We start from the raw sequence: 27530 nt of genomic DNA on the forward strand, positions 1-27530 counted from the left end.
CTTACAATTTAGCCCCTTGTGGCCATACTGTATCCCTAGAGGTTGGTGCCCCCCTCCCTAGCCTGGATACCAGACCCCCAAACTCTGAAATATCTATCGTACACGATAGATATATATTTCAGAGTTTGGGGGTCTGGCATCCAGGCTACCCCCTCCCATGATGCACAATTCACACACAAATCAACTTTACATGTCATATTGCACATGAAACGGATATATATCTCAAACTCTTTAAGTTGACACCGAAATGTCAGAAACAATTTCAAGGGAGCTTTTCTCCAGATTTTTCTGATTTTATCCACATTACTAAGATATTCTCTACAGTATACTGAAACCATTCATTCCTGAACTCAATTAGAACTAGAAAAGGCAAGAAAATCTTGGGTGTAATCTACTAAACTATATGATAATCCCTTCGTATCTATATAAACATTACTTTTCAGAAAAAATGCAGATCATACAAAAATCCCTTCAGTCTAGACAATACCAATATGAATCACAACTAAAACATCCACATTTTTCTGCCAGAGAATGATTATGTACATGACCACATGTATGTAAATGTCATGTATGGACCAGCTGTTTGTTTTTTCTTATCTTAGATTCTACTTAAGATTCTTTTTAACTGTGTAACAACCAAAATATGTATGTAAAAAAAATGCAATAAAAATACGATTGTATACAAATAATGCTGAAAATCTTGAGTGTTCTATGATTATACAGGCAGAATTCCGCAGTTTGCAGTCTATCAAGTAGTGTAAGATTCAGGGGTTCTGGGATTCGAACCCACCATCCTGCTAACAGTGCTATGCAAGAAGCGTCACCACTAACTAGCTGCGCCACAGAGACACTACCTGCCTCACAACTTGGAGGAAACCAAAACTAAACCAACACAAGTCTGCTAGCACACTGGTCTAAATATTGTTCCACCTACAATCACTTTAGACCATTTACAATATGGCTGGTGGCTTCTAGCTGGTGGTCTGGTCTTCATTTCCATGTTTTCCTACCTCCCTAGGGTAGGGAAGGAAACCAGAGTTCCTTTATTTGTAACCTTACACTGTCCAGAAACATCAAAAATGTATTATCTTCCCTCAGAGCAAGCCAACAGTAGCCTCAAGGCTTAAAATTAATCCTTAATAGATATTTAAGATCCTTTATCTTCAATAGTTAACAGATAATGTTATACCACACCCTTGAGGACAATATAATATGTTGATATGTTTTTTTAGCTTAGCCAACAAGGTTAGATGCTTTCGCCAGCATTTGTTCCTGTGTATGTGTGTGTCAACCCGATAACTCACAAAATGCCTAAGTGAATTGTCTTGACATTTGGTATGTGGGTAGGTCTTGGTGCGATCTAGAAATAATCAAATTTTGGGCCCCCTAGCAACTCTCTAAGGCACTGCAGCGGAACTTCCAGTTTTAATACCTCGTTCATTCTGAATCTGACAACAACAACAAAAAATGTCTGTTATGGTTGAAAAGACAACATAGCCGCTGCAAGATTTTACCACATATATGGTTTCTTTGTTTTTGTGGGTGCCTACTGGTAGAAGATACAAGATGGCACATAGGTGACACCAAGACAGAAAACAGCAACCTGCCAAAAATGGCCGACCTGACCATCAAAAAAGTTTCTTTTTTCCTGTTAGTCCATGTAATCTAAAACTCTGATGTACAGAGACCAAAAAAAGGTGAGCAATCGGTGATGGCAGACTTCACCCCTCTAGTGGTGGCTAAATGCACGTTATGTATACACTGATTCCTATCTTTGCACATGTTATGTTTTGCGTCTGTGAAGAAATGTTGTCGTTTTTCCGTTCTACAAGGGCATGATAACCTTGGAATGTCTGGGACTACCAAAACGATGACTGTTATTGTTAACGAAGACATACAAAATCAATATTTCAGGTTTATTTGTATTAATATCCCATCATATTTTATCTGTGTTTTTTTTGCAAAGAACCTCCTTGCTTTTTGACTGCATGGAACAGACTGTACACAATGTCTTGTATTTGATTGAATTCTTTTCAGTTGTTGTTGTTATTGTTGTTGCTGTTGAGTGCTTAAACACTATCTCCAGGAGTCACGGAACAGACATCTAGGGAAGTAGTTTTTACCCTTCACAGCTAATGCTAAATACGAGCTTTCAACCGTGTACAGCACTTCAAAGCGCCCCCCTCCCCCAATTCACCTCATGTATTCACAGTCAGTCTGCTGAGTAGTCATTCTGAGGGAAACCATGCAACCAGCCATCACTTCCAAAAGCGGATATTTCACGTTTCGGCCTCGCTACATCCTAAATTGGATTTGCGTTACCCTTGTCTTTATATTGGGAATATCATGCAAAATGAACAAGTATGACAAAAAAACCAACGAAATGCACAGGGCATAAACAAGATTTGTTTTTATCTCCATGAAAAATGGGGATATAGTTTTGGGTGTGTCTATGTGTTCACATTTGGGTGGTATAGTAATAATTTGTGTAATAAAACTCTGCTGCAAGAGTTTGTAGATAGATGTAATAGGCATTCTAAATATCTATCTAATAAATAACCTTAATATATTTTACATTTTACACAAGCTATGTGTACATTTGTACTCTCACCTCTCAAATAGAAGTACCCCCTGGAATAGAAGTACCCCCCGGACAAATTTTCAAAATGTAATATAAGTACCCCCTGGAATAAAAGTACCCCCCGGAAAATTTCAAAAATCGACAGTCGAGGCTAGGTAAACTGTGTCCATACATGTACAACTGTCACTGTCAGAGGGAAATAAGATAATAAGCAGGTAGGTAACTTATATTTAGTCAATTATGCCATACCTATTAAGTATATAGATATTGAACAGAATAACTGTCCATAGCTTGTTCAAATCATGATGATCTTCCTCGCCTCTTCATAAAATATAATAGTAATATTGAAAAATTGGGCATAGGTTCCCCGCTATGACCCCTAACCGGGGGCCACGGTGCTTTCAAATTCAACAAGTGAAAATGTACATGATACATGCTTTTTCTACTTGGAACTTGAAGCAAGTGATCAAAGAAAATTGTTATATCATTTTATTATGACTGACAATCAGTGACATATAGCAAAAATCATCAGAGTACTTTTAAAAGTTAAATGTACCTGATCATATTTTCTAAAGACATCAACCACAAAAAAACACAAATATGAACACAGTCCTTCCACAGAAGAAATATGTCTATGAACTTTTGCTCCATAGCGTCGAAAACAAAGTGAGACGCTCGGATTTCGAGTTCCCGCGGTAAATCCCACAATATTGAACAGAGATCGACTGTAAAAGTAGCTCAACGTCACAGACCGCACATACTAAGAAGTTACCCATTACGTGTTGACACTAGAAACCCGCGATGAACCGCCAAAATTGGGAAAATCTTACGATTATTTAAAAAAATGAACCCTCTGAAAATAAATATGGCGCTGTGTGTCTATCGTTGCCCAAAAAATATAATATTTCCATGCGTTTACGGTATCATTTTAAAGATCGGTATCCGCACTACGCAATATGCTGCTAGTTTTACTGTCGCCATGCCTGAGAGTGGCGGCCATGTTTCGCGATTTCGCGCTGTTGTTTACCGAATCATATCGGACATATTTCTGCCGTTTTAGAGATTTTGTGGCCTCAAAACACATATCACAAGGGAAGTTTAGTTATGATTGTTGTTTTAACGTGTTACATGTCTTCTGCGAACAAATAATTCTTCCGCCGTGCTGCCGATACTACGGATATAGTGGTCAGGAAATTATTATTCCCTGTGTAGGCGAGCACCCTACTCCACACGTTTTTGATCAGCGTGCTTTGGTTTACGATGTAAACAGAGACTATCAAAGTTATTTATATGAAAATTGTATTTTAAAATGTCAATGTCGCGTCTTATTTTCCGGTTTACTTTCTGGCGTCATAGCGATATCGACCGATATGTTACGAGTGCCGCCAGGATACTTTTCACAAGGCCGTCAAAGCGGCGAGAAAATCAACGCCGGTAGGCCGAAAAATAGCGAATTACGAGCAAAAATACCGGGGAAATATGGGCAGAAAAACCTTAACTTACGATTTTAGAGGGATTCCTGGTTTGCAAAGCCTCAATTTTTCAAAAAATAATAAACGTACCGTCTAGAATAAGAAAGTACAGGGTGGAACTATTGGCGAAAAAAAATAAACGTACCGGTACGTTTATTTGAGAGGTGAGAGTATATGGGAGTTGACACCCAAGATATCACTTTAGTATCCTTTTTTTATTGCCTTGTTGGAATTTTAATAAATAGATAGATGAATAAATAAATATCACTTTAAAAAGGAAGCCATTTTTTACTGTGTCACAAAATTGTTATTCTTCACACCATACAAGGTCGTATCGGCAATAAAACACTTTATTATCTGATCATCAACAAAGGTGTAACAACTAAATAATTAATTTCCCATGTCCTGTGACATTTTTATGATAAAATTACAATATTTCCCCCCAGGCTACATCCAAACAAACCTGCTTTTCTGCAGAGGTGGCATGATTTGGATCAGAATGATAGATGGAAGTCTGTTGGCTGTCTGATTGGATAAGAAGAGATAGATGAATGTCTGTAGGCCATCTGATTGGATAAGAAGTTAAACAGATTATAGTCTCTTGGATCAGAATGATAGATGGATGTCTGTTGGCTGTCTGATTGGATAAGAAGAGATAGATGAATGTCTCTTGGCCATCTGATTGGATAAGAAGTTAAACAGATTATATATTTATAGTCTCTTGGATCAGAATGATAGATGAATGTCTGTTTGCTGTCTGATTGGATAAGAAGAGATAGATGAATGTCTGTTGGCCCGACTGATTGGATAAGAAGTTAAATAGATTATACAGTCTCTTGGTGGTTGCCTCCTAGTCCTAGATTGTCACAGGGGACAACCAAATTCAGTTATGGATAAACCCCTGTGACGAAATTAATGGCCTACAACCATACATATGTCTGGGGATAGTTAACAAGTAAAACAGCTGTAGGTTCATGCGATACTGTAAAAGCATTTAAGTTTGCATGGTTTTAATTTCGCAGTAGGGAGAAAATGGAGTGTTTACGGTGGTTTTAAGTTCTTGTTTGAGATAATAGTAAACAAGGGCGTAGGAGAGCAAAAAACTTTGCGGTGGTTTTATGTTTGCGGCGAAGAGCTTACCGCGAAAAACATAAAACCATCACAAACATTTATGCATTTACAGTACTTAACAAAATCAGGTGCTGTAAATTGTATGTCACTTGTTAAAAGTAATTTACATACATGTACATGTACTGAAATCAACAAAGGTGCTTGTTTTTCACAGGAAATGTTTTAGTTGCTGCACTATTGATACAATCGCACTGATTGAGAACCGCTGAATCGTACAAATCACACCTGGGTATTGTTATTACAATAAGCTAGCCACGGGCTATCACACACCGGTCTATAACCGGATATTGGAATAATAATTTCACTAAAAAATTGTAGGTGAAACACTGTAACAATACACACGATTTGTATATCATGTAAAGTAATCAAAGAATATGTGCATGTATTGTCCTTTGCCAATAGCCAAAGTATCGTTGACCATTTGCAAGCTACCAACAGAGATATTGTTGGGTGTGATAGGAGTTTTTCAATAGACCTTTGAACAGAGTTGCTCTCCTTTGCTGAGTGTTGAATGCAATGATGGGAAGCCCCATGCAGAGCCTTCGTTGGATCATGCTTGGAAATTGTCTTTTTTCTGAATCACCTTCTGAATCTTTTGTAACATGAGAATGATAGTCGCTGTATCTGTCATGTCTGTAGTGATGTTTTGGAGAAATTAATAAATACTAAATGTACAATCGCTGATTTTGCTGAAAATTCATGAATTAAACCTTCACAATTTGAAAAATCTTCCTCTAGTAACAAAATATGAGAATATATGCCTGTAGAAAATCAGTTCTTGCATGTGATTTCACGGCGGCTTTATTCCCTAGTTCCATAGCAACAGCTCGACCTCCGTGAAAGAATTTGCAGAAATACCCTTCTTATCTGGCGAAACACAAACAAGCACGAGACCACGAATAAACGACGAATCACAACATCCAATCCACAAAAGACACAAAAATCCTTCGACTTTACTTAAAACATTTTTGCCTTCAAGACCTACACAACACAAGAATGTAGGACACGAAAAATAGGTCACAAACACATGCAAACACCAAGAGCAAGACAGACACTATCTTTTCTACCTTTTCTCTCCATAAAATACTGTAAATGCAGAAATGTTCGCGGTGGTTTTATGTGCACCGTTTTTGCGGCGACCGTTTCACCACAAACTTAAAACCACTGCAAACGTTTTTGTCCAATTGACTACAGTACTGCCGCAAACTTACAGTAGAACACTCCCTTAGCACGAAATAAAAACAACGTGAACTTAAATGCATTTACGTAAATCAGATATTACACCACTAGGTCACGTCTTGACCTTTGCCTACAACTTAAAGGTGACTTGAACTTTTATCAAAGATCCGCTGTTATCAAGAAACACTGTCCACGAAACGGATTCAAATAACAGTTTTCATCAACGTTGTATCCTGTGACAGCTATGCGTGTAATTCAAGTGTTGACCTCTAACCTAGGGGGTCAGTTTCGGGAGATGATTGATTGAAGTGGTCTAGAAATGACCAATGACTGATAGAAGGTTCATTCGTCTCAATTTTTGCTTCTTTTTTATCAATTTACGAAAATTTACATCAAAGTCTAGCTGTATTCGGTTGCATGAAAAACTATGTAACAGATGAAACTGAGTGAAATTTTTTTATGTTTTTAAGCTCTTATTTTCAGAACTTCAGCAATATAGTTCTCAATTTTCATCTGTTATTAATATCAGGTTATGGTTTTGATTAGATCTGTGGGTCAGAAAACCTGAAATAGAGAAGGAATTTGGCATCTTTCCTCTCATTCATATGTTGAGCTCACATTTTCAGAACTTAAAGTTTAACAATGTTTTACTCAATTTGTTATCATGTACATCAGGTTGTGGTTTTGATAAAATCTATTGGCCAAAAAGCCTGAAATTGAGAAGGAATTTGGCACTTAACCGCTCGTTGCTATGTTAAGCTCATATTTTCAGAACTTAAACAATTTGTTTTACTAATTTGTTATCAAAATTCATAAATCTGGTTGTGGTTTTAATAAATCTATGGCTCAAAAAACCTGAAATACATGTAGAAAAGGAATTTGAAACTTTACTGGTCATATTTTTAGAACTTCGGCATTGCTTTACTCAATTTTCATCTCTTACATGTATCATACATTTTGTACTCTGGTTGAGGTTTTTACAAAAGTATGGGTCAAAAAGCCTGAACTGCTGAAGTAGAAAAAGAATTTGGCACGTTACCTCTCATTGCTATGCCCTTTCGGGCTCTTCTCAGTACCGACAAGGGAAGGCATGGAAGAGCAGAGAGGTGAAAAATTAGTTCGACAGTTCCATGATGTATGTATAGCACGTAGACCCATTTCAAGTACTCTGGGCAAGTACATATAAGTTTTAGCTAGAAATCATTCTGAAACATTCTGAAACATTTCCAACACAAAAATTGGACTTACCCCAATTTTCGACAGTACAACACCAGTCTTTGTCAAGGAGTGAGCAATCCACCGCTGAGATGACGTCATGTTATGCAGATGAGACATGTGACTCAGTGAGCAGTGGATCATAAGTTGGAGAAAGTCTGTGGCGCCCCCCGTCTCCATTGAGGGATTGCTAATTCCTCGACAAAGACTGGTGTTGTACAGTCGAGAATTCGGGTAAGTCCAATTTTTGAGTTGGAAATTACAGTTAAAACTTGTTTCACTAACTTTCAGACTTATAAGTTTTGGTTACAAAAAAATCTGTTATATTTCCTCAATGTTAGCACTTTTTTTCAACTATAGAATTGGTCAAAAATTGTACATTATTCACAAAAAAGCAGACTTCGTTTCTTTAAAAAAAATATATGCTAGCAAACCCAAAACCTGTAATATCCACTAAATTAATACCACTGAAATGTCTAAAAAACATGAAATGTATCAGAAAGATTCAGTACTTCAGCCACAGTGTTGTACATGTAAAAAAAATCACAAACCCTAGAAACATAAAAATGCCAAAATTTTTAACCTTTTGAAAAGTGGGTAGGGACAGGATTGTCTGCAAATTATAATGGCCATGTACATACACTCTCTTTCCTGCTAAAACTGCTTTTTTCACAGATAATATCTGCTTTAGAAGTGAATTAAAGCGTGTTATGTTAGACATTATGTTGTATTTAGAGGAGTATTGTAGAGACAACACAGGCTTTAAAATCCACCTGCAACATGCAATTTTCAGCTAACAAGAAAAAAGTTTTCTGTAAACCAACATTACAACATGTAAACCAAATCATTCTCGCTATCCTTACTTAAATTTATCATATCAATTTCAGGTACTTACAGTTGTTTGTATAAATCATAAATATCAATTTTGAAGAGACGTTGCATTTGTAATGAAATCCCTAAGATTCTTTGACGGAAACTACGGGAAGACAAATTAATTCATTACACGATTCTTGACAATACACTTTAAATTTGTGAAATATCCTGACTAGATCTCTGCTGTACAAATCACATAAATTGACGAATGTATAAATGACACTTCCACATAGAGTATATGAAAGAACACTAAAGCAATTATTAGAAGTTTCATTTCAAAAATCCAAAGGGTTTCCTTTTTTTTCATTCATACAAAATCCTGACACTTTGCCAAAGGATTACTAGAACTAGAGTGAGTTATGTCCCTAATCCTCTCCAACAATAACTCATGAATATTCATGACCTAGCACACAATGCCAGAGATATGACATACACCTGTAAGCACATGTCATCTAGTACTGTAACATCAATCTCAGATAGAGATTGGGTAGCAGCTGTTGTATAGATCCATGGAATTATCTGACCGCAAAATTTGCTGGCTGGAGGGCTATTTGAACCATGGATGGTATCACCAAAGGTGGTTTGCTACAGGAATTTGTGTGGGAAATGATTAAACAACCAGGTTGGGGAGGGGCACTAAATATTACTATAATTCTTCTTTCTTTCAATGTCACTTTATGATCACTGTTTTCACGGTCACCTCTGTACCGTGAACTTATCATCACCGTGAAAAAACCTGTTGTAATTATTTATGATTCCTTCACACATCCGTTCTGTAAATCGCTTACTGCCACCGTGAAGCTAAGAAAGTTCAGTGAAAATGTCCATTTTCCTTACACCGTGAAAGTTTGCTACCGTGAAGATAAAGTGAATTACAGTACCTAAAATGAACCATATAGGGCCAAACACAATCTGTTCTCAATGTATAAATCTTAATAATTCACAGCACAATTTCGGACCACATACTAGAAGAAACAAAGCCGGTACGAAGTAGAATATGAAAAAGGATAACCTAGTTCGATCAATTCATATCAGAAAAATGACTTTAAGTCCTAATATGCTTGAGAAAATTTTGTACGTGGTTGATTTTCTGATACACTTTATGCAGTGATAACCATAAACTGAGTCATCCAATCCATACAACACAGTCACCACAATGTATCTTCAACCTCAAACTCAAAAGTGTCAACAGTCAACACTCGTGATTGCATCATATTATTATCCATACAGACCTCATGCACCTTGGCAAGTACAAAGACTACAAAACGGTCAAAGTCTTACGCAAAATCAATTAATTTCAACAGACAGTTGTCACGTTTAGATAAGGACCAACAGAACTGACCGTTGCCTCACGTTGTATTTTTGTACACAAAACATTCCAATGTGCACATTGTACAAAACCTTCTACATAACCATTACATTACCTGGTCTTACTCAAATTGCAAGTATGCCTGACTAACGTGTGTATATTTGCATACCAAACACAGGTACCTATAGGTCCAGGTATGTCGGAACCTTACTCATGAATGTACATGCGTTCCTCCACCCACAGTTCTATTTACACCTGTGACTTTTGTCCCACTGTTTTGCATTGCCCACCTTTTTTTTCTATACCAGTGGTAAAACTAAGAGACCAGCGGCTTTCCGTGCACAGCAACCAATGCTAGAACGTCACCATGTTGTCTAAAGACTTTTGGATTGCTTGAGTGACAAATGGTTGAATCATTTTGTACCTTACATTGTAATTTACATGGAGGAATGATAGTGGTGTGGTTGGAATGTTGTTATGGGAAGGACAACAGTTAGTTACAAAAAAAGGACGTATTCAAGGCAACCAAAGCAATATTAGGGCCCAAAAATGGAAATTAAAAAAATTCTAAGATCTTTCTTTATGGTAGTGACATTTACTAACATCTTGACCACATTTGCGTAATAACTTCATACAGTCAAACCTGCCTAGGCGACCACCTCTACAACGCGACCACCTGGCCATGGCGACCGCTTTTTCTTGGTCCCGAACATTTTCCCCATAGGCACAAGCATTAAGCGGCCTGCCCAAGGCGACCACCCGTCCAACGCGACCGCGACCGCCACGAATTGGGACCGCACAGAGCACAAACCCTGCCCATGATGACTGCGTTTTTCCAGCGTGTGGTGACGATTTTGCTGTCGGATTTCGCGGAAATGTTTTTAAGACCTTGACGGACAAAAATATATGAATAGCAAGGATTCCTCCATGAAGTGCTTTAATAAAACGTTCCCACTATAAACATTGTAAATACAAACGGATTGTGAATACTTAAAGATCTTTCTGTCAATGAGAATTGAACCTGGTGGGGGTGATGCTGTCTAAAATCACATAATTTTCCATCCATATCTACGTAGTACACTGTATTCAACACCTCGACCTGGAAACATGTTATGATTGGAATCCTCTTCATGGCGACCACCTGTCCATCGCAACCGTTTTTGCTCGGTCCCCCGGGTGGTCGCCTTGGGCAGGTTTGACTGTACTTTGAACATTTTAAAACCGTGCAAAAACGATGATTCCCTTAGTTCCATGAGCCTACAGAAACTCCGGCCACGATTTTCAGTGAGTTCTAACATCACAACAAATTCATATTTTTGCATCATAGTAGACGTTGCTATACATTGTGATAGTGTTGTTTGAACTAATCATGTAAAGAAATGACTACATAAATTGACTTTCAAAATCCGATTTTCGGGCCCAAATATTGTTTGGGTTTCCTTTAATCTGAAAAAATAAAGCTCGGTATCTTTGTGTACATCCCATGCATACACACTACTTCTGTCTTGAGTTGACCCAGTTGTGATAAACAAACACACCCAGAAATGCTCCCGACCCCTTTTTTGTCCCAAACAAAAACAAAAAAACCCTCTCCCAAACCACTTAGCATGACACTGCCCATGACTGACAGCCTTACAAACCATGTTAATCAATTATGCAAAACAAGGATCTAATAATAAAGATCGATCAACCAGGGGCCTGGATTGGTAATTGAATTACACTCCCTCAGATAACACTAAGGGAGGAACTAGCTTTGAGACAGCTGAACTGGGGTAGGAGCTAATACTTAGGAATTCCGTTGGAATGCGACAGCGCGGACAGAGAACTTTGAAGGATATGGATATGAGTAGTTGCGGTATGTCTGTTTCTAAAGGAAGGCTAGTCATTATCGGCTTTCCTTGTCCCCGAATTCCTTTGTCATTTGTATGGGGTGGCATGACCTCGAAATGAGAACATTCTTCCAGCGTGTGCGCTTGAACGTGTTTCCTAGGACGCACGGAAACCTGTGAACCGTTACTTTCGACAGAAGGCCGGGCGTGTTGCGTCGGGGTTACGTGTCCCGGCTGGCGGCATACCTGGCATGTCGACTCATAATCCGTTATGTGGGTGAAATGGAGGGGGGGGTGGGTACATATCAAACACGCTCACTAAATCTGGGGCTACCGTCCGTGCCAATGCAAACACATGGATCAAGTAGTCCAGAATTAAAAGGTGTTTAGATACATGTACACAGGCCACAGGGCGTTCACATCGGCTTGAAAAGCCACAGATGCTGAAACGCACACACATTACCTATGGAATTAGTTGGACATGTGCCTAATCTAACCATTACCTTTTTCCATTAGCCGTACACATGAATATGGGCTACTGTTACTTCCTTGCTATGGCTACGACATTTCCGAGATCGCTTAGATACAGATTTCGTCTTTACTCAGAGAGTAAAACCGAGCGTACGCGGGAGCAAACTGCACTTCACCGCACGAGAACAGGAAGTCGTAACAAGGGAGGATTACTCAAGAAGGGAAAATTGTTTCACCCTGTGATAACAATCGGTGTGTTAGTGCAAACTAAGCTTGAAATTGCTTCCTTCTCTGGGCTATTAGCAGATAACCATGAGTTATTGGGGATATTATGTTTAAAGTACAGGAAGTGGATGTTCTAGTGTTGAGTCAGACAAGCTCCCAGGACAGTTAGTATCCTGAGAATACCTCTCTAGAATGTACATCTGTTTCTTAAACTTTTCAAGCTCACAATCTCTAGCTTTCAAAACTCCAGGGTTTCAACAACTCCAGATAGTTTGATGAAAGAATTCCTGTTGTCAGTGTTGAGTTTGAATGTTCCCCGTGGGGAGATTTAACTGGCTAGAACCAGGTTTTTAAGTTTATCATGAATTAAGAGGCGTCCATAACTGTTTCTGCAAGTTTACAATCTCTCTGCCTTTCAAAACTCCAGAGTTTCAATCACTCCAGATGGTATGATGGGAGAAATATTTCCTCTGGCGTTTAAAGGTTTCCCACTGGGCTAGAACCAGGTTTTTAAGTTTATAATGAGTTAAGAGTTGTCCATAACCCAGAAAATACCACCCAGTAGGATCTATTACACGGCTAAGGTACTTCATGCTTGGTTTGTTGGAGGGAGGCTTGCGCGCCCCCCTCCCCCTTTGACCAAGAAACAACACAAAAAATATCTTCCAAAACTTACCTTTTCTTTGAACGATCAGTCTGACTACTGGAGCGGCTGTGCTCATTGCCTTGCAGAAGTTTTCATCGTTGTTTATCGGTAGTAAGTCTCCGTGTGGATCCGTGTAGCACAAAGTAAAAGGAATGTCTGCTAGGTGATGCCTCCGCTCAACAAGTTGGTAAAAATCGTCGAATTTTTCGATGGACGTTTTATCCAAAGCCCAACGTCTGTATTCGGCGTCAAACTGTATAAACACAGTGTAATTTTGGATCAGAGTGAGCCTGGTATGTTGGTTTATCAAGGGGGAGGGGGGATTTTAAGAAAGGTCAAACTTCTAGGTTATGTAAAAGTATGTAGACTAGGCGGTTGAGCGAGCGAGCGCAATTTTTTTTCTACCAACACAGTACAAGAAACACATGAAAACTCTTACCCTTCTAGATTTCGTTTCGTTACGAATTCGGCCACAAATTTTACACTGAACCTTCCCCTATATTAAAACAATAACCTGACGACCTATAATCGAAGTAAATCCTGTACCTTGGTCTTAAAACACGCCCTCAACACACACAACAACGAAAGTCCAACCCAAGACAAGGGTACGCGATACATGCAAAATTTTTCTTACCTTGCTTTTCACCTCGACGACTCCACTCTTCACCCGAGCGAGCGATTTTGACTTTCCTGACATGTTCGAGGCTTTCCCTGCCTCCCCTGTAGTGGTTCTAGCGCCTTGTAAGGTACTCCAGACGGGGAAAATAGGGTTAGAAGTCAGTAGAAACAGCGCGAGGTCCGCCCTCTGTGCATAGTGTCATCTCTAATGAAGTCGGCAGCCCCCAAGAAATTGAATACGCGTGTTTTGGTGACGTCATATCCCCACCCAACTGGTTGCGTGACCACTAGTTTTTCCGTTAAATGCAAATTAGACTATAGGCTTATACGTAATATTTTCTATCATTCTCCATGATTCTCCTAAAATCTACAAGTTTTTCTTACATCCTGTTCTATGTGGAGAGGTTAATGTGAAAAATTATGTATAGATATATTTAAATAGCTTTATTTGCATATATCGGAAAAGCCAGCGGTCCGTAATCGCCAACTTCCAAACTGTCCACAATGAAATAACAAAGAACAAATAAATCAATTAAATATAATACTTATCTTCGAAAACTATAAACAAATTAATCCCTATAATTTTAAACGTCAAAATCCACAAGAAAAATGAATTTTTCACGGTTTTGCAGACAAGCACAAACTGGTGACGTCACTACACTTGAATAAAGCATTGTGGGTATTAAAAATGGCGGCTAGTCTAAAAAAATATTTTTGTTTTTTCCAGGAGGTCCGATATTTCTTACTAGTACTAGCTACAGGTTTAAAGAAAGGGGATAAGTGTCTGTCCGTGGTAGGTAAGTATGACCTAGTTTTTATATGATAGATTAATAACTATGTGGAAAAGTGGCAAGACAGGATAGCGAAGGGACGAGTGATAATATTTTTGGCAAGTCTGTTGCATGTTGTTCATGTCAACAGTTTCCTACTCTCCAAGCAGATGTTAGACTCCGGCTGATTCTTTTATTACAGGTTTGCGTAGCAAAACCTTCGTTGGATCCGTTGGCATGTGTGGTGGCCGCCATCTTGAATTGTGACGTCACAGAGTCGCCATACCATTTTATTGGGAGGAGTTTTTTGGGGGGGATCACTAGCGTTCTCTATTTCTAACAAATCGGCACACAACTATCACACATAATTTCAACTGAAATAAAAAGAAAAATTCGTAACCAATTCATATTTTTAAAAAGACCTCGCTTAAACTAACATAGCAAACCTGAAGTATATGTAGCACAAATTCTTAACTCTAGTTTACCATACGTTATATGTACTAGTCTGTATAACGCAAACTCCAGCTGTCCGGGGATTTCTGTCCCCTCCCCGATAGCCGTTACAGGCGGCGAGCGGACACGGGGCATAGTTGAATTCAGGCTACGTTATGTACTAGTAGTAATGTTGTGTTTAAAGAAAACAAAATTATTTTCTAAAGTATACAACTGTTTTTTTGACAGGTTGTTCCCAGTAGCTTGTGGACTGCCGTACAGAATGTTTCACTTCTACAGGAGAACTGCTCTCAAGCCATGGATAGTGGATGCTATAATGAACCATACCAACCCAGAACAACGCCAGAATGCTGCAGTACTAGCAAGGATTGTAGACGTAAAGTTTCACTTCAAATGTTATGATAATTATAGTTTTCCCTACATTTTCTGTTTCTGCTTTTTATTGTATCATTATTGCCCACTGTCTTCATGACGACCATTCTGGCATGTTGGGAAAGTCTTGTAAAGTGTCTTTCCTAAGGGCACAAGATCGGTGACACAGCAGGATTCGAACCCGGGACCACTTGGTCCTGAGCCGAACACGCTGCCGTTGCATCGCACGACCCCACATGAAGCCAACATATCACTCCAAATATCGTTAGCCTTGTGCAGGTAAGGGTGGTTGACTCATAATCTAGAGATCCCGGGTTCGAATCTAGGACAGGACCGATGTTCTTGCCTTTGGAAAAAACACACATTTGCTCACTGGATTCAGTTTGCTAGCTTCCGTTAGAGACGTCCTTTTAGGTAGGACATAAGGAGAGCCATGTACCCCTTGCATGTTGTCAAGAAGACTAGGATACCTTCCTACATGTACCTACATATACCTACATGTAGTCCCTTGACAAAGTATGAGACTATCCCTCCCAAATGTCAATATTTCATAATTGTGAAGATTTTATATGTAGATTTTATGATGTTAGATAATTTTAAATGCCCATTCTGATTATCAGAATGTAATGTTTTATATAAGTGATATAAAACTTTACATTGTATATGAGGTCAAAGACAATATTTTTCCTTTTTTCCTTTTGCACAGTTGAACCGGAGAGAACAGATCGACCTAGATGTAAAAGACAGTCAGACTGGAGAGAATGCAGAGAAGACAGGCTTCGAGGGGTCCATCTGTGACAGCCAGGTCTTCATTACTGCTCTCTTTAGTGATGAAGCTTTGAAGTCCTGCGATGACGAGGAAAAGTAAGTTTCTTCTACTTTATTATTAACTTTATACATGCCCACATCTGCATGAGTGTAGGGCTGACAACAAAGTTAATTGCCCCATTGGAGCCCATGATAAGAGGCACTAAAGCAAGGCCCCGTAAATTAAGTACTAACCTTAACTTCAATCTTAAAAATTCTTCTCCTACATTGTAGGTGTGACAGGTCGTTATATGTAGCTAGTATAACCAGCTGCTGCTGCGCCGTGTGCCAGCAAAGCTGGTGTGTTACGTTGAAGGGCAGGTATACCGGCTATATACATGTAGATACATACGTACAGATACAGACACTAAATAAGAGACTAAATAAATCTAAGGCACAAACGAGCAACACGGATACTGATACAGATATAGATACAGATACAGACACAGGTATACTAGATTCTAGAACAGATACAGATGCACAACTGAGAAAAACCGATTGTCTACTTCATCTTTGTTGTTTCTAGTAGCAGTCCAAGTCAGCAGTCCAGTCTGGCAGGTACACACGTCATCCTGAAGAAGTACTCAATTATCATCAACCAGGTCATGAGAGAGGTGAGGCAACTGTTTGTTTGTTTGTTTGTTTGTTTATTTATACCATCTTTCAATGTTCAAACATACCAAATTATTGTATATCAAACATACGCTACTTCCAGATGCAAGAAATAGTTTAAAATGTTCATTTGTCATTTTTTCTCTCTTATTCTGAAAAAGAATGGGATGAAGATGACAAACTATGAACTGTACTTGTTTGGCATTAGAAACAAGATACATGTATTACTTGTATAGTGAAACTTGGCATTAATCCACGTAGAGCCTGCTATATGGTAATGCGTACCAATTCAATCAGTACAGGCACTTAAGGAGTGAAGGTAAAAAACTGTTGTACGATTGCATGCATCACTACTTTATTATGATGAAATATTTCCAGCTCTAGATTTTTCTCTCTTATTCTTTTTTTCAATTTGTACCCTTCTGCATATGCATGTACTGTAGTTTGTGTGCAGTGAAGTATTACTTGTCCCTGATGTTACAGAAAAGGTGTGAGTTCATGTTGTACGTGGAGAAGTTCACACTATGGGGGCAGGGTGGCCACTTCAACATAGATATCATGGACTGGTGAGTTTGTTTGTTTGGCTGTATTGCATACCCGGTAAACTGCCTCATGGCGTAACACACCAGGTTTGTACTGAAAAGTACAGGCTTCATATCTGGACAAATTAAAATTTTTAAATGAAACTTATTTTCGACTTTGGTTTTGTGTAAGATATTATGCCAAGTGTTTGACCCAGATGTTTATTGATGTTTTTGTTTTTGTTTAGCAATCAGCTGCCACATGTTAAAGACATGATGATGCAACTACACAGGTGAGTAGTTCTGTAATTCTTGATTTGTTAACGGTAACTTAATTTTAGCTACTCCTACTTTAACGATCACTAGTCAACAACTGAAATCTCATAATCGCATATGTTTGATCACTAACATTTGGGATGGTAATGTTTCTTCCCACCGTTAAGATTAAATGCAGTGAACTAATCACATTTCACCAAGCTGCTAAAATTACCAACCGCAACATTAGATAGATTCAGAGTACTGTAGTATATGTAGATGCTCCAGTCTTTGCACTGTGAGTCTAACAGTTAGCCTGGATGCAATTCTTTTGCTTAACCTTCTCCCTGCTGCTTAATTCTGTAACCAATAGGGAATTGTGTGGCAATTGGCTACTTCAGTGTGCTAAAGGTTAAGTTAACAACGCAACCAATGGGGAAAATTTAGTAAACTAAATTTTCTTGAGTATCAGAAATTTAGACAATTTTGTTTCAGGTAACAGACAGCTGATAGAGAAGTGTGTGTCAAAATGTACAATCTTCTAATGATACAAGCCATGCAGTACTCTTCAAAACTATACAAGTATAATAGAAACTTGAGAAATTCTAGATCTAGCGTCTTTTTTTATCAAGAATGAGATGACAAGAGTGGATGAACGAAAGAAAAAGGATGTCGACAAAACACAAACATGAAATCATTATGTACAGTAGAGTGGACAACATTTTACATAAGCTGAGTGTTGCAATTCTTCCTTGTCGTTTATATATTATGTGCCAATCCTGTTCAAATGCTTCTGAACGAGTCACTAAGGCCATGTGGATTTGATTATATGGATAACATCCACGCTTACATCAATTCTAGTCCGTTTCCCCCCCAAAAAAACAGTTTTCGGCCATACTGTAAATTGTACAAGCAGCTGCATAATGAGGAAATACATGCTCACCCCCCTGTAAATTGAAAAAAAAAAAATTGGGAAAATGGTTCTACAATGTCATAGAATGCCAAAGTAAATTCCAAAGTCAAAGAAGTTTGTAAAGAACAAAAATGAAGAATCTATTATTCGGTACATCATACTCGGTGTGTTGAGGTTTGTTCAGCTAGCCTTTCTGACCGCATAGATTTCAGATTAAAGGCAACTTTTTTTCCAGAAAGACTTTTTTTTTCACACGCTCCCATCTGTTTTGGGGTCCCTAGATGATGTCATCCATACAATCAAATCACCATGGCCTAACTTGTTGTAGTATGAGGATTTTAGCATGATACTACCTCCTGTACTGTTTTACAGGGATGTGTCCAGAGCGAAAGCCTTGCAGGAGGAGTCCCAAGGTAAGGATAGGATCTACATGAGTATGCTTCTTTATGTAAGTTATAACCCTTTAAAGACACCCAGAGCATTTTATGAGGCTGGAAAACTGGAAATATTCTTGTTTCTGTAATCTTTATGAAATTGACATTCAATGCCACTGTTTACCATATTTGCGTGCAGATTTCTTATCAAAAGTGCTCAAAAGCGGCACAAAAATAAGATACATGGTGATCTTTTAGTTACACGCGCCTAGTGTAAATAGACTGACACTATAAACGTAGAAATGCAAAATTAAAACATGAAGATGCAAATATTTGATGAACGTGTAGTCACTCTCTCATTGGTTGAACCGCTAATTATGATGGACAGTCAGGATCAGTCTATTAGGGCTTGGATTTTCTATCAGTTCTCACCACACAATGACATCGTATCTTGGCTCCTTTGATGTCGATATGTAATGGTATGGTGTTATTGAAACTTACTATGTGTAGGAATGACTAGAAATTTGAGATTTTTTATCCAGGTTTCAAGCCTCATAAAATGGTCTGGATGCCTTTAATTGTCACAGGCTGGTTTGAAAAACTGGCTGTGACACTGCAAGAGTTAAAGTTCCTTAACATGTAAGTATAATCTGTCACTTCATTGTGACTTCTGTGGAAGGTTTTGCATCTAACACTTTAGGCTTCTTTCTAATTTCATAAAATGTATTTTGTACTTGTATTTCTGTTTCGCCCGCCTGCAAAAATCCCAGGCAAAGAAATTAAACTGCAGTTGCATTATAGCCATTTTGATTTGATTATAATGGATGACATTCCCTGGGAACCGCAAAACTGATGTGAGCGTGCGAAAAAAATGTTTGGCAAAAAAAGGAGTTGCCTTCATTATAAAATCTTAGTGGTCAGGAAGGTTAAACAAATGTGTTAAGTCAAAGAGTATGGTAATGTATACCAAACAATAGATTCTTCATTTGATTCTTTCACATCTTATTCTTTGAATTTAGAATTGACTTTGGCATTCTGCGATATTAGTATCTGTTTACCAATATTTCTTTGCAATTTACGGCATAGAAGATATAATTTAGTGTTAGTATTTGAACTAGACTAGTCACATGCTATATTGTTACCAATTGTCTGTCCGTCCTTCCATGTTTCATGTACTGTACTTGCAATTAGCCTACGGGCAAGAACTTGCAATAAACTTATTATTATATTTGCTAATTTTGCAGCTACTTTGTAAAATTTCCCATATGGTTACAAACTTTAATTTCTTATTTTGCGCAAAAATTTATGCGCAAGTTGATGCCATCCATATAATTGCATCAACATGGCCAAAGAGGTAAAAAAAAGATAGAAAAGTTTGAAAGGAATAAAATGTAACTGAAGTTTACCATGGCATTAAACAGTCCAAACAAATGTCAAATTTGTCATCGAAGCAACTGCCAAAGCGGATCAAGTAGGCTTTACCTAAAGAGTGTTTCGAGCACAGACTCAGAAATATGGTATCTAAAGGCTCACTGCTATCAAACCTGTTACCAAGCAGCAAAGTACTGTTGTGAAATCCTCAATATCAACTTACCTCCGATAGTCTGTGACAATCGAAATGCTAAGAATTAACTTGACTGTTGACAACGTTACATTGCTATGATGTTACAACATTTGCATCTGTCAGATTCCAAACCTTTTAAAAGGCTTAAGTTTGAGAGTAAATGTTTGCAAATTCTTTAAGAGTCAACTACAAAGTCCAGTGGATATAAAATGTAAATGTGTGTTTATGTTAAAGCCAAGGCATTGATACATTTTTGGGTAATGTCTTTGTGGGTTATTGAGTAGCTATTTCTGGTAAACCCCTTTTTTGTTCTATAAATTCCTCCTATAATCTCGTTACTAACGATAAGTCTGCCCGAATTTTGCTCATATTTCTCTTAGAATTGGACAAACTTTGAGAGTTTCATTCTTGGCGTCTCTAACCTATATGTGACAGTCATTGTGTTGTTGTTGTTGTTGTGTTAGCTGGCCCGTCTTCAGATAGTGTAGACAACTCCACTCAGTCTCAAGTCCAACTCGACTTGACCGAGCTGATGGAACTAGCAGGTGTAGAGGACTCACAGAAAGAGGTAAGTAATCCGGTACATGCAGTGAAAACGTAAGGTATAATAGTGCCACCTAGCAGAACTTTGAATAATTGCAGGTAGTACCAGTTGAAGACACAAATTTATGTTCCTCATCTACTATGTCATGTTCAATTGGAGTTTATGAGTTGATTTACAGTTTGTCTTTGTACAGAATGATTGACCTTTGTTTCGTTCTGTTGGCCGTGTTGCAATATCTCACGCGTCGGGTTATTGTGAAAATCTCAGTGTTAGGATTTTCTTTATAATTGGCTTGATTATACCTTAGAGTTTTCTCTTTCCGACAATATCCCAATTTTGCGCATCACTTTTAATGGGAATTTCCCCCCTAACATTTACTAAAATTACAGAGGTTGAAGAAACCGAAACTCATTTTTTCTTATAGCTAGAGGGATATCCTTTATTCCCATACAGTTGTTTTGGCTCCAGTTACTCTTAGTCTTTGTCATGTGAGCACAATCATTCAACCAGGGACATATTTTTAATAAAGGATATTGTTTGGGCTGTTATGATATGATGTACATCCGTCATTTTACATACCAAGCTGAAACAATATTTTTGATTAAAACAGGAAGAACTTAAAGTGGGCAAAACTGAAAAATTGGACGACAGTAATACTGGCACAATTCCTTTTGACAAATTTTGTCCTTCTGCAATCTTCCTTTGGGCAATAATAACTGAGTCAGAAAATATACACCAGTCACATTTGGACTTCATTCCTCTACTGCAGCGCCACCTAATGGTGAGAAGTATTATTGCATCAAGGAAGGTAGCAAAAGGACTATCAAAACATTGTATTAAAATAAACAATGTTGAAATCCTGGTGGTTTGATGTACCCTTACAGCCACCGGAAAAAATGCTTGTTCTGTCTTCTGCCCACCTACTGCATGTAATAGTCAGATAGGACGTTAAATGGAGGTCCCATGTTTGGGGAGAGCAACACCCCGCGCACGTTAAAGAACCCACCACACCTTTCGAAAAAGAGTAGGGGCATGCCCCGGTGTGCGATGGTCCAAATCTTACAGTCCGGTCTGGGATGACATCTTGAAAAGGTGATAGTTCACCTGTTATGTCAATCCTTCCACAAAATGTGGTAAATCAAAATAAATAAATAAATAAATAGCATTTAATTTTGCATGTTTTTATTTTGTGAGTGTTCACGGTGGTTTTAAGTTCGCGGAAGGGCTTTAGTCACACACTGCTACAGTATTGGACACAGATGTTTGTGGGGACTTGAAGTTCGCGTTGAGACGGTAGCCGCGAAAACCGTAAACATAAAACCACCGCGAACATTTCTGCATTTATAATACCTCCTTGATTTAAATGCAAACTAAAAACCACCGGGAACACAAAATTAATCCCTGCAAACTTAAATGCATTTACAGTATCCAAACTGAAAGACTGTTTTCAAACAGGAAGAACTTGATGAAGATGACATCGTAGAAAAGGACACGACCCATCTTGTCATCCCATCCTCGGAGCAGTGTCATCTAGCCCATGTTATCTATGACCTCACTAACCTACTCATACCTGAGGACCAGGTGAACCAGCTTGAGGAGTTGGAAGGTTTGCACTTTTAAACATTGCTACTTTTATCCGTGAATAATTTCATCAGGTTGGCGATGACTGAATAGCAAGGTTCTTTTATTCAAGTATTTTCAAGAGCCAACGTTTCGACGACTGTCTGTCATCTTGGGATATAGGAGATTCTTTTTACACAACCAGGTAATCTCACCTGCTAATGTTTCGATGTCTATCAGACACCCTCTTCAGAGCTTCTGACTGGAGTACTGCTTCTCACCGCTATAAGAAGCCAATGTAGATGGCGCTTTTGCGGTGAGAACACTGTCCCAAACGTGGCTAAGCCTGTATCCCCCCTCGTCTCGGTTCATCACTAGTGTTGTCCTCTAGTCATTGAAACGTTAGCAGGTGAGATTACCTGGTTGTGTAAAAAGAATCTATATCCTATATTCTACCAACCTGAAATTATTCTCGGATGTCTGTCATCTTCATCAGGGCAATACTGACTGGTTCACAGTGCACTGAAGCTAGGTGTTACTGCTGACAATGCAGTCCCAAATGTAAAGTACATGTATAGTTGAAATTAAAAAATTAAAAGAGTAACTGCATGGTTAGCAGTAACACCTAGCTTCAGTGCACTGTGAACCAGTCAGTATTGCCCTGATGAAGATGACATAATAACTGTCATTGAAACGTCGGCTCTTGTAAAATACTTGGTTGTGAATAGAAGAAACTTGCTATTCATAGCTACTTTTAGCTTTTCTTGAAATTGAAATATATACTTAAAATTTATCAGACACTTCCTACCATAAGGTTTATCATAGTATCATGTACTTTGAAAAATGTAGCCATTACTATGCTTGCATAAAGCACAAAGTTGCAAGGTTTTCTGACTGTATTACAAAGTGGACTACTGTCTCATATTTATCTCTTACATTCTTCTGCATTTCAGTTTGATATAAAAATTGCATGATTATGAAATTGGTTTGCTCTAAGTAAAATTGATTTCAAATAGAATTTTCATAGTTTGAATAGAATTTGTATATTATCAGTAAAATTTGAAATATGTCAATTTAAGAAAGATTCCGTGCATACGCGTGTTCTTGCATGTGATAAAAATAAGCTCCAACTTATAATTCAAGCACGTACAGCTACTGCAGTTTCAAATTTCAAAATAATCTGCAAAGTTCCCATGCTATTGGTAATGAATTTTTCATCTCTGTTCCAAAGACTGGAAGCTAGACTACGTCCCGCCATGCAGCGAGAAGTCATCGGACAGCTCATACCTTGACCAGGCCATGAGTCGGGACTTTCCTCTCCAAGGCACATCCCCACCTGATTTCTACTTGAAGAGAGACCTCAGTCCTGGCCACAGGTTTGTGATTTTAGAAAATAGGGTCACAGGTGCCTAGAAACCTGTACAGACTCCTAATTTTTTTCTAAGGGCCATGCCATTTGTTTCTAACCCTCCTTAGAGATGCAACACCCTGACTTCTACTTGGGAAGGGACCTCAGCCCTGGCCACAGGTTGTGATAAGAAAGAAGGGTCACTTGTACCTAGAAACAGACTCCCTGTGTTTTCTATAGACTATTCTATGGGTCGTGACTAATAGGTCGTGACCTTCCCATAAACATGCAACACCCTGACTTCTACTTATAGTTATAGAGAGACCTCAGTCCTAGCCACAGGTTTGTGATAAAAAAATAGGGTCACAGGTACCTAGAAACTTGCACACACTCCCGGTGTTTTCTATATACCGGGCTATGGGTCATGACCTGATAAAAAAGACATGGTCGCAGATTCCTGGGAACTTCTACTTGAACTTCATTACCTGTAGCACCTGTTTTGGATAGCACGTCTTTAGAACGTAATTCGTATATGGTAATTAGCCTGCTATTTAATCCTATTATAACTGCTGAATCTTTTTCTCTTCGGTCAAAGTTGCATCGGAGTAACAACCGCTGCATAAGATAAGTCTTTGGACACTACTAAATCAACCTATATACGAGATATTTACCTTAAATACATGAACACGACCTATACACGTTCTGCCGATGTGCTGTCCAGGATAGTCCACAGAAGCAAGCATTGGCTTAGAATCATGATGTTGATCAGAAACACTCGTTATCATGCAGTAGGTTGGTGTTTTATCCTGTTGTATATTTGTTCTCCACTTCTAGTCCTCATGAACCAGATAGTGGCTCGACGGGTGATCTGTACCTGAACAACCCCTTGGACAACCAACCTTCTCTCCAACTGAGCACTGAAGAAGATGACAATGAGGAACATACACAGCAGGCCGAAAGGGTGTCTCACGTTGACCGTTCAAGAAACACTCGAAAGCGAAAACTAGATTCCTCAGACATGGGTCCTCCATCAAGAAAGACTAGAACGTCTTCAAATGCTCCCTATACCTTAACGCAAGTTGTGACAAAAATGCCAATTTTCAAGGGTCGCACCACGAAAGCTCCAGACGTCCAGAAATCTTCCAACCTCCCGAGCACCACCCCTACTACTCAGGGGCCACGCAAGCCTCATAAGCCAGGGTCATCATCCACTAATGACGTGAGATGATCTTTTTGTAGTCCACAGTTTCAGGTTTATTTGAACTGCAGTGCTGAATCATAGTTAACCCTTGTCCTGTTGGATTTCCAGAGCAAAAATATACCCCCACTGCTGAAGTGCCCAGACACCTTTGAAACAAAGGGTACTAGTTAGATATTACTCATTTTTAGCTGCTTTTAGTTTACAACCGCATGGGTGCAACATTCTAGAAAAACCCTCAACCCGACAATTGTCAGGGTTAGCATACAGAGCAAGCATTTACAAACCGACAATTGTCGGGCTCAGCAGGACTAGGGTTAAAATACAACACTTCTTCAAGTTTCAGTATGTCAGGATCTGCACTGCAATTTCCGTCAGATGGCTTAGAGGAACGTTTATATTTATACATGTATATGAGAGTCAACTTTCATATTTTGAAATGACGATTTTTAGCGAATTTTTGATAAAAAATAACAATAAAAATTCGCCAAAAATTGTCATTTCAAAATATAGATATTGACTCGCAGAATCCTTGATGTATTACTATCATGTACATTCATGCAATGTAATATTGATAAACATCGAAGTACAAGCAAAGGAGAACCTTTTTTTCTAAAAATGGGCATGGCCTTATAACTCTTGATGACGTAATCATGACGTCATACCAATTTGCATAAATTATCATCTTGCTATATGGTACTACCTGAAAAAAAAATCAAGGTTGAGGAAGGTTTATAAACGATTATAAAGGGTTTTTTCAATAACATCCCAAAACTCCTCAAGCTGCAAATATATGCAGAAATTAGAAAAAAAGGCTGTTATTATCATATTTGCTGTGATTCTCTTTCATTTTCACAAAATGTCTTCTTAATTTCAGACCCCAGAGGCAAGCAACGTGTACCCATCCCAGCATGCCTTGCGGCAGGCGATCTTGAACCTGAAGTACCCACGCAGACAGCTGAAGGCCCTCATTAACATATATGCAAAACACAACCAACCAGGGAAGGAGAGCTGATGGTACTGACTCTACATGTAGATGCAACTGGACTTATATGGAAATTCTGTTATGAAGTGCAATCGAATCAGTTATCTTAGAATTTCCAGACAGAAATGAACTGAACTTGTAACAAGTTGGGAAAGATGAGATAGTAGGTGAAAGGAAAAAAAGTTTCCAAAGCAAAATTGGAAGACGTGAATTATAACTTAAAAAGACATTGGTGCTGTTAATATACATGTACCACAACCAGTTATTTTGAGTTTCAGTATATATAGTTTCAGTAGATAGTAAACATTATTTTTGTACGTAGTATAAGTTACTATAACAGCATTTTATGAGGCAAGAGAAAAAAGTTATCAGATCCAGGGGTGCCAAAGAATTCATACGATTTTTACGGAATTCACACGAGTTTTATGGAATACATCAATCCATTAATAAGAAACATACGAATTTTACGGAATACATACAATCCATTACTTAAGAAACATGCGGTCCTTACTAATTTGTTGGCCATTGTGCTAGCACAGAATCTAGCTATGTCTGGTCCTCCTAGTTTGTCTAAGTCTACATTAGTCTGAATTTAATGCAGCTTGAGATATTTAAAGTTTAGCAGGATGGGAAACGCCATTATTAAGCTCTTCAACGCCAAGATATCGTATGAAGAACTGGTTATCCCGAGTCCGCCATCTTGAATTTGGCGATCATGTCATGTGACCCAACAAATAGTAAGGATCGTATGTTTCCTATTAATGGATCGTATGCATTCCGTAAAATTCATATGTTTCTGCGTAATGGATCGTATGTATTCGGTAGAATTCGTATGTATTCCGTAAAATTCGTATGAATACTTTGGCACCCCTGGTATCGTACTGGAAATATGATTTGTGAAGATTACAAGGAGCATGTGACAATTTTTATAGGGAAGAAGCGATCATGTTTATACCACCAAATTTGAAGGAGAATTTGTGTGATCCATTAACAAGGAATACATGTATGCCTATACATACAAAGATCTACAATATAAGATAGTGCACAGAAGTTTCGCCAAAAATAGTTACTCAAGCAACTGGATAAAATTTTGAAACAGTCAGATGTTTCAGACAGCATCCGCTGTCTTTCGTCAGTGATGAAAGACAGCGGATGCCGTCGGAAACATCTGACTGTTTTAAAATTTTATCCAGTTGCTTGAGTAACTGTACAGTGGAGGCATCCTTCCATCTAGCTTGAGTAACTACTTTTGGCATATCTTACTACCTGGATGTCTAACCTTCATCAATGCTCAGAAGTTTATTCAAGACTCAATGAAAACACCAACGATCTTGTCGACGTCTATTAAGGAATAGTTTAATACCATATGAGACAACCATTCGCATCAAAACAATACAAAGCTTTATACAGAAATATTTTTCAGTGTCTGCATGTTATGATATTTGGACTAGTAACGTTTATGCTGTTACATGTAACTATATAAACCTGGCTCCGCCCCTGAGGCTTTGCCAAAAAGTACATAAAACTACTATTGTCTATGTTTAGCTTGTGTTAAACATTAGACTAATGACAAAGTAAGCCTTGGGGCCATCCTCCATAGTAACTGCTGGCTCGATCTTTCTTTAGCACGCTTTTCTGATGCAAAAGGTGCTCTCCCCATAGCAGTCTTTGATTGTTTGTCTTGACATGACATGCAAAAAAAAAG

General features: G+C 38.4%; 2 protein-coding genes across 2 annotated transcripts in view; one reads left to right on the top strand and one right to left on the bottom strand.

Moving 5' to 3' along the window:
- The window catches only part of LOC136438074 (partitioning defective 6 homolog gamma-like), a 43782-nt gene extending 29962 nt beyond the window's left edge, over positions 1-13820 (bottom strand). Inside the window, exons 1-2 of the mRNA XM_066432746.1 lie at positions 13566-13820; positions 12962-13184 (exon numbers count right to left, since the gene is read on the bottom strand). Coding sequence (XP_066288843.1) covers positions 12962-13184; positions 13566-13628 — 286 coding nt within the window. The 5' untranslated portion in view covers positions 13629-13820. The remainder of the gene's footprint in view (positions 1-12961; positions 13185-13565) is intronic.
- A 478-nt stretch (positions 13821-14298) lies between these two features.
- LOC136438075 (uncharacterized) lies at positions 14299-25003 on the top strand. The gene is made up of 11 exons (XM_066432747.1): positions 14299-14346; positions 15001-15148; positions 15851-16008; positions 16478-16565; positions 17047-17129; positions 17333-17377; positions 18625-18665; positions 20655-20758; positions 22190-22340; positions 23526-23670; positions 24477-25003. The coding sequence occupies exons 2-11, from the start codon at positions 15035-15037 to the stop codon at positions 24868-24870; spliced, it is 1323 nt and encodes a 440-aa protein (XP_066288844.1). The 5' UTR covers positions 14299-14346; positions 15001-15034; the 3' UTR covers positions 24871-25003.
- The last annotated feature ends 2527 nt before the right edge of the window (positions 25004-27530 follow it).

This window comes from Branchiostoma lanceolatum, chromosome 7 (genome assembly GCF_035083965.1).
Source record: "Branchiostoma lanceolatum isolate klBraLanc5 chromosome 7, klBraLanc5.hap2, whole genome shotgun sequence".
NCBI classification, from domain to species: domain Eukaryota; kingdom Metazoa; phylum Chordata; class Leptocardii; order Amphioxiformes; family Branchiostomatidae; genus Branchiostoma; species Branchiostoma lanceolatum.

What these genes read in the sequence shown, in the direction of transcription:
- LOC136438075 (XM_066432747.1), top strand. Translation starts at nt 15,035, where the DNA reads ATGTTTCACTTCTACAGGAGAACTGCTCTCAAGCCATGGATAGTGGAT. An exon ending in TCCTGCGATGACGAGGAAAA is followed by an intron (nt 16,009 to 16,477) that starts GTAAGTTTCTTC and finishes TGTTGTTTCTAG; the next exon opens with TAGCAGTCCAAGTCAGCAGT. An exon ending in AACATAGATATCATGGACTG is followed by an intron (nt 17,130 to 17,332) that starts GTGAGTTTGTTT and finishes GTTTTTGTTTAG; the next exon opens with CAATCAGCTGCCACATGTTA.